We start from the raw sequence: 8,306 nt of genomic DNA on the forward strand, positions 1-8,306 counted from the left end.
CCTGGATGGAAGGAAAGCGTAGCCAAGTGGTTTTGTGGATGAGCCCTAAGAACTAAAACTGTGCAGCATTTGAGACTGTGTCTCCAAAAGCTGCTATGGAGGGTGCAAGATTTCAAATGCAATCCCCTCCCAGATTTCTTCAGCCAGAAAGTCCAGCTTCATTCAGATTGAGCTTGCTACAGCTGCATGTCTGGATTTGAACATCAAGCCTTACAGACTATAGATTATGGCACAATTACCTTCCAGTTGGATTTGCAAGATTGCTCCAGGGGCAGAAGGTATACCAGGTAAAGAAGGGGAATCTTGCCCTATGATTTCAGTTCCTCAGATGTCAAATAGAAATAAATCCATAACCCAACATATTAAAATATCAGGTCGTCTGTATTTTCAGGTTTATACATCCAATCTCACTGTCTCCCTCCTATTCCTGTTTTTTCCCCCCTAAAAATCCGGGTGTGCCATCCTTTTGAACCTTCCATTCAGTACACACCAGATTCTTCTCTTGAAAAAAAAATGGGCTTATAATGATCAGAGGCAGCTTTATTTAACAAGGAAATATTCATTAAGCTCTCTCTAAATGTTTCATATCTCTCTAAATATTTCACACAGGTTTATCTTTATTACAGTCTTTGACTAGCCTTTACAATAAAAGAGTACAATAAAAAGAGAAATAGTTTAATGCAGCAATTAGTTATTGGGGAAGAGAAAAAATAATAATAGGGCAATAAATAGCATATCTAATTAGAATTTTTGCACAGTTGTAGAACATGGTGAAAATATTTTACCACCCTATCGGCGAGTGTAGGGTTAGCATCCTTTAAACGATAATAAACATAAAATTGATTTGTGTGGTCCTTGTATTTGGAAATGGTTAGGGTAATTAGAGTGTCTCTTGGGGCATCACAGAAAGGGTACCCTATGAGGACATGGGTAAAAAAAAAATTCCCCCTTGGATCCACAGGGGCAAAGTCTTTGTGAATAGATAGCCCCTTGAAATCTTCCCTCCATTGTATTCTTTGTTGGTACAGCAGTACCAATGACAACCTGGGTGTCCCAAAAGCCACCTGATTCTGCTTAGGAAAATAAGGCTAGTCTCTTAATCTCTTTATTCCCTTTTCACAAGTTTCCACCCTCTGCAAGATCTCAATCACTAGTTGGATGCAAACTTGTTTAGCCTATTGCTGGAAGGCGTTGCTACTGTGTGGATATTGCTGTCCCTTCATAGCAATAAGCCACCTCGAGCATCTTCATCAATAGATTGGCATGTGCAGAGCATGTCTGTGGTCCTCAGTCTCTTTCTTATTTCCTGCTGCCTTATAGGACTAGATAAGAACATTTAGATTTTGCTGCTGGAGTGAGTGGGAGATACAGTCCACGTAAGGATACCTTCCCTGTTCTTGCTGATGAACGTTTTTTGTTCAGTTGTGCATCGCTCATTTCTGTATTTGTCCGTCGTGGAAGGAGAGATTATTCAACTGTATTTATGTGTTCATTCATTCTTGAGCATCTAAGCTATTTTCTTGCATTCTTTGACTCACTACGCTTTCTCCTTAGTCCCAGAATATCTAAAGTTAATCTGAAGCTAGTTGGGAAAACTGACCTCTCTTTTGTTTTTGTTTTTCTGAACTCTCCTTTTCTAAGCAAGGTTAAGGTTAAGGTTTATTAAATTTATATGCCGCCCTTCTCCCTGAGGACTCAGGGCGGCTCACAACAATAAAAAGTTAAAAGATATAAATACAAAAATTAAAAGAGGATTAAACAATATAAGAAATAAGAACAATTTAAACCAATAAAAAACCAAATTTAAAAACTATGATCAGTCCAGGCCCGCTTGTTGGAATAACCAGGTCTTTAGGTCATGGCAGAAGGACCGAAGGTCAGGGGCCATCCGCAGCTCCGGGGGCAGTTCGTTCCAGAGAGTCGGTGCACCCACAGAGAAGGCTCTCCCCCTGGGGGTCGCCAGCCGGCATTGCCTGGCCGACGGCACCCTGAGGAGGCCGACTCTGTGGGAGCGGACTGGGCGATGGGAGGTTGACATTGGCAGCAGGTGGTCTCGCAAGTACCCCGGGCCTAAGCCATGTAGGGCTTTAAAGGTGATTATCAGCACTTTGAATCGCACCCGGAGGGCAACCAGAAGCCAATTCAGCTCGCGCAGGAGTGGTGTAACATGGGAGTATTGAGATACTCCCATAAGCACCCGTGCGGCCGCATTTTGCACCAGTTGAAGCCTCCGGGCACCATTGTCAGTGAAACCATTTCAATTTTCTTTTTGCAATTCTCCTAGACTAGAGAGTCAGTCTCATCCCTAAACATCTTTTTTAATGAAATGTATCTTTGCATACACTAACAATATTTATTGTCTTCTGTGTATCTTACAGCTGGTTCCAAATTTTTGTAAACAATGGCACGAATTCCTGCAGAGGGAAGGCTTCTCATCCCTGAACAGCGAAAGTGTGAGCCTCCAAATCTCCAACAGCCTCTTTGATATGCTAGAACAGTTTTCTACTATATTCATGCAAACTGACACGACGTATTGAGTGTTTTGTTTTATATGCCATTTAGTAGGTTTTGCAAAGGATGAGGCTGGTTCCCTCCCATTTGCTTCATAGACAGAAGTACTATAATCTCTGGATTGCATCCCAGCCTGGTATTAAGGGCAGATAATCTCCTAATTAGAGTATTATTTATTGAGATAATCACACCCTGGGGATACAGATACTCTGCCATCTGAGATGAATTCTTTCCAAGAACTTATTGGAATGTACATCTTGCTATGCAGCTTTATAAGAAGGATTCTTCTCTGCCAGTAATAATTGGATGTGGCACAAAGTTACGAAATTCTTGCAAGAACATATTTTTATGTGATAAGAATTTCCAGGTACTGCAGGGGTGAATTTAGATTCTGGAATGCACTTTTATCTCCTACTTTTTTGTAGGAAAAAACATCAAATGTACATACTAACCTGAAACTCAACTGATGCTTCCTTTCTCCATGTTTCTCCAAACAAGACTATTCCCAAATGCTGTAGGAGGGGCTTAAAAGCAGGGTTTTGTATTTTCAGTCCTTACAAAGGAGTTCTGTTCCTATGTAGGAATTGAGTTTATTGTCCACCCAGACCAGGGGTAGGCAACCTCGGCTCTTTTATGACTCAGGGACTTCAACTCCTGCTGGCTCAGGAATTCTGGGAGTTGAAGTCCATGAGTCATAAAAGAGCCGAGGTTGCCTACCCCTGACCCAGATGCTGCAGTTTTTAAATATTTGAAAAAAATATTTAAAAATTTCATTCAAGGCAAACATCTTGATTAATAAATTGTTTTAGGTGTATCATGTTCCTTAGAAGTAGGAACATTAGAAGCTGTTCTCTCTTGTAATTCCAAGGGAGCTAATTGAAATAGTTATTTATCTCTGGCACTAAACTTTGTATTATATTTAATTATAATTATATTTTTTCTATATTTTAACCTGTTTACAAAATAAAAAAGCTGTTCAGAATCAGTATTGATTGGAGCAGCATATAAGTAAATAAATAAACACTTTCATAGAAGAAGGAGCTTACGCAGCCCAAGGACAAGTGACCATTTATCTTTCTTCCAAAGCTACAATATAGGTAATCCTCGACTTATGACAGTAATGGAGCCTGCTCATTTCGGTCGTAAGGTGGGAGGACATTAATTGAAACTCGTTAAGTGAAAGAGCCCTCATCCTGGATCACCCCAATGCAGACATTAAACAAATGTAGGGGTGAATGCAGGGGTCGTTAAATACGCACGGGGTGCCTCAGGAATGTTTGCCTTGGGCCTCTCCCGCCCCCTGATATATCCCCGTAGCTTCCTTTCCTTGGAGTCCCCACAGCCATCTCTACCCCTCACAATGTCTTGCTTACCTTCCAGAGATCTGCAGAACTCAGTCTTGTGGGCCATTCTTACTGGGCCACATGGAGCAGCCATTTGCAAACTGACCTCGGCAAAGCAGCATTTCCCGCTCCTTCTGCCTTTCTGCATGGCCTCTTTAACTCAAAACAGGATAATGAGCCACAGTTTGTGCTTTGCAGTTTCCACATTTCCTCAAGAAAAAGTTTACAAGGGGGAAAAAACAAAAACCTGTTGCAGCAATAGGGAGAACAGACAACGAAGGGTTAAGTGTTAAAGGGGCAATGCAGAGGGAGGGAAGAAATGCTGCTTTGCGTGGCCCGGTAAGAACGGCCCACAATACTGAATTCTGCAGATCTCCGGAGAGTAAGTAAGGCATTGTGAGGGGTGGAACAGGGGGGCAAAGCAGGCCCATGCCTTTGGGGACCAGGCAGAGCAAAGATGGGGGGAAGGAAGAGATAGGTGGGCGTGCTGCAGCGTCTCTGCAAAGTTATGAAGCCATCCGGTCATTCGTATGTGCAAATGATCGGATAACTTTTCTAAAATTCTTGTCGTACGTGGCTTTTAGGAGGTCTGTTGTAACTTCGAATGGTCACTAAATGATGTGTCATACCTCGAAGATTACCTGTAATTTCCATTAGCCATTGGAAATCCAGCATTGAAGAGATCTATACATGCTTTAAAGAGATTCAGAAGAGCTGGCTGCTTTAAGGAGCTGACTCATTAAAATAGCGATGTCTGGTTTGGAAACCTGAAAGAAAGTGATGTGACTTATGTTAAAAAGTTATGATGCTTGTCCTCCCAAGCATTTGGAAAGTTCTTGCACACTTCTAGTCATCAGGCATAAACTCCAAAGGGTGAGTGGGGGCTGTTCCAACACAAATACTATGGCATCTGAGGCAGGAAAGGAAGTATTAGAAAGCCATCTAAAAAAGAGCATGTGACCGTTTTGTGTCTTTGCTTTTTTATGTCTCACAGTTCTATGTTAATGCACTAGTCCTACAAGTGCAAGATTATGTAATAGTTGTTTTTCACATTACTGTATGATAGGGGCAGTTATTTAACTGTGTCCTCACTCTTTGACCCCGAAGAGCAGTAGGGGGTGAGAGACGCTGTGATCATGCAGCAATATCGGCTCCTTTATTTTAGGGAGTAATAGAGATACAGGTATAATGGGCGCTGTAATAGCATGTGGGAATGACCTTGGGAGACAGGGCAAAGAGACATAACAAAGGGAATATTCAGATGTGGGCTGGGCAAGAGAGCTGAGAAGAAACCTCCCCTAGTTTCTTCAGCTGTAAAGGAGATGGGCGAGAGATTTAATTTCGGACTTGCAAGATTGGTGTCAGCCTTTCAAGATAGGAAAGATGACGTAATGAGCTTATTTATTGCAAAGCTGCGTTAACAGAATTTTGCAACTCTGAAATTACATTTCTCCCCTATCTTCTTTACAGCCCAAGAAACGGGCTCTCTTCCGAGCTTCCTGCCCTGCAATATTCCTGAGTGGACTCTGACCATTCCCTTGGTTGTATCTCTTTGCCTCGTCCCTCAAAATCATTCCCACATACCCTTACAGGAGCCTGTTTTCTAGCCTAATTCATATTAAACAAAAGAAGAAGAAAGCGTAGAAGAGGGGAGGAAAGGGCATTATGCTGACCAATTTTGGTTGCAGAGTTTGGGCAGGGGGAGGAACGACAATAGGACTAGTGGACCATATCTAGCCAGTAAGCTGCCTATGCCCAGCTGTAAGACAAGTTGCAGGTAATGTAGCCTCATAATATGTCGTCTATGAATGAGCATATATCACTGAAGAATGTTAGCAGATCTCTGCTGAATCAAAAACCTCTCAAGTATAGTTTTTGTCTTCTCATAGAGATCTAGGACAACCGGCAGCAGCCACATTGCTGTGCCCAATTCTCCATGGTGCCCCGCCCCCCACATCTTTGACTAGCCCTCTGTCAGCGCTCCTCCCCGGCAATGGTCTGCCAGGGCTCCTCTCCTTGCCCTTTTCCCAAGCGCTTCACTGAGGGACACTTGTCCCCAGGTGATTCGCTCTGTGGGACAATTAAATGCGCCTTCTGCGTTTAATAATAATTTCAAAGCAACTTCTCTGTGTGAAGTCAAGGTTGCATGCACTTGTATACAATCCATTAGTAAAAATGAACTTGGTGGGTGTGAGTGACCGTGTTTGCCTTCACCTGCAGTTGGAGCAGGACAAAATAAAAAAATTATAGTAGCAAGTAGTTACCGTCCACCACATCCCAAGAGACATTTAACAAAAAAATATTTCTTATTTTGTAACCCATTCTGATTTTTTTTTAAAAAATTCCATTTATATCCCGCCCTTCTCCGAAGACTCAGGGCGGCTTACAAGCTTAGCAGTAGCCTTCATTCTATGTATATGCCTGCTTATTAGGGCTTTCACACACACCCCCAAGCGGCATTATTACAAAGTCAGCTTATTGCCCCCAACAATCTGGGTCCTCATTTTACCTACCTCGGAAGGATGGAAGGCTGAGTCAACCTTGAGCCTGGTGGGACTCGAACCTGCACTAATTGCAGGCAGCTGGTGTTACTTAAGGAGGCATTAGCCCACTCCTCCACCAAGGCTCCACCAAGGCTCTTTTACTTTACGCGTATTAGAATTGAATTCTGTGGCACTTAATAGATATTATTTATTATTTAGTGTGCGTAGAACTGAAACCACAATGCATTGGTTTTTTGTAGTATTTATATATAAGATGCAGTTCTGGAAGAATTTCCAGTGCATAAAAAGTAGGAGAAGTTTTTTGTTTTATAGTGGTGCGAAGGTGAATGAATACCGAGCTGCACCTTTGGTTGCACGGCACCCATCTCTTTCCTCTTCTCCTTCAACAGCTCACCCAAATCTGCTCAGGAAGGTGGAGAGGAACGTAGGAGGGCTGCAGAGGAGAATTAAAATAATTTGCAAACAGTCTCTGCTCCTCAGTCAGATGGATGGTTGGACATCCCTGGGCCAAATCCACCTGATTACATTACTCAGGTGGTAACCCAATGCCTGCCTTTCTGTGCCTAGCATGACAGGCTACAAATGGAATAATTGAGGAGGAAGGAATCTAATACAGGTAGTCCTTCGACTTACAACCATTTGTATAGTGACTGTTTGAAGTTACCATGGCACTGAAAAAAAGTGACATATGAACGGTTTTCACACTTAAAACGCTTGGCATCTGGTATATATATATTTATGACAGTTTCACTGTCCCAAAGTCATGTGATCATCATCCTAGACAGCTTCTGACAAGCAAATGGGGAGGCTGGATTCTCTTGAGGACCACATGATTCGCTTAATAAGCGTGGCAAAAAAGATCATAAAATGGGGTGCAGTTCACTTAAGAACTGTCTTGCTTAGTCAAGGACTATCTGGATTTAAACCATCCGTCAGAAGCAGCAGCATGTCCATGTGTAAGCAGGTCGTAGGTTATGGAGAAACCGGTAAATACTCTACCTCCTCTTCTTCCAAGATCCAAGGCTGGAGCACCAGGACAGAGCTGATGATAGTGTATGCTCAGAGTTAAGTTAGGGTAGCCTGTCTCAAAGGCAAGACTTGTGCTTTTTATTAACTAAAGTAGGAGACCTGCAGATCAGATTGCATTCATCTTTGATACAGCTTGCCTTGTTTAAGGGAAGAGAAGCTTAAATGTTTGGGGTTTTCTTAAGCAGTGCTTTCAGGCCAGGAAGGGCTATAAGCATAGAGTACATTTTCTGGTTGCTGAATGATTGGGGGGAGGGGGCGCAGGGCAGGGGGCGCAGTGGCAGGAGCAGCCCTCTGCAACAGTCCCAGGTTCTCATGTGGCCCCCTTGGGATAATTAATTGCCTACCTCTGCATTACAGGAAGATGAAATCTAGTCCCCAATTTTGTCTGTTGCACCTGAAGTCCATTTTAAATGGAGGCCTGTTAAAGTGATATTTTTGCAACCCCCAGGCTGTGGCCCAGTACTGGGCTGTGAGCATTTAGAACCAGGCTGTGGAATCGGTGCAGGCAGCGGGTGAGCGCATGCACACACGTTCCATTTGTGTAAGCGGCAGGCCTGTGTGCAGGCCGCTTGCACAAATGGAGCTGCGCATGCACTCTTCCTGGTCTCTCATGTGGAGCCATTCCTTCCCCCCTCCCCACCCCAGTCCACAAAGCCAGAAAGGTTGGGGAACTCTGGTGTAAGAGATTGAAAATTCATTTTCTAATGTTTGCTAGATAATATTTTAAAGCAGGGTAAGGAAACCTGGGCCTGGGTGTTGCTGAAATTTAGCTCCCAGTATCCCTCATTTGGCTAAGGCACGGGTCAGCAATCCGCAGCTCCGGAGCCGCATGCGGCTCTTTGAGCCATCTCCTGCGGCTCCCAGCCGCCCGGTGCGCGCGCACCTCTTCGAACGGGCAGTGCGCGCGCACCTCTCCAAA

The 8,306-nt window shown here is 43.5% G+C and overlaps 1 protein-coding gene across 1 annotated transcript in view; it reads left to right on the forward strand.

Moving 5' to 3' along the window:
- The window catches only part of IRF7 (interferon regulatory factor 7), a 31,916-nt gene extending 23,662 nt beyond the window's left edge, over positions 1-8,254 (forward strand). Inside the window, exon 13 of the mRNA XM_081331150.1 lies at positions 2,379-8,254. Within this exon, the coding sequence (XP_081187276.1) occupies positions 2,379-2,537 (159 nt within the window). The 3' untranslated portion in view covers positions 2,538-8,254. The remainder of the gene's footprint in view (positions 1-2,378) is intronic.
- Positions 8,255-8,306: the final 52 nt, after the last annotated feature.

The sequence above is a fragment of the Vipera berus genome (assembly GCF_964194415.1).
Source record: "Vipera berus genome assembly, chromosome: 1".
NCBI lineage: Eukaryota > Metazoa > Chordata > Lepidosauria > Squamata > Viperidae > Vipera > Vipera berus.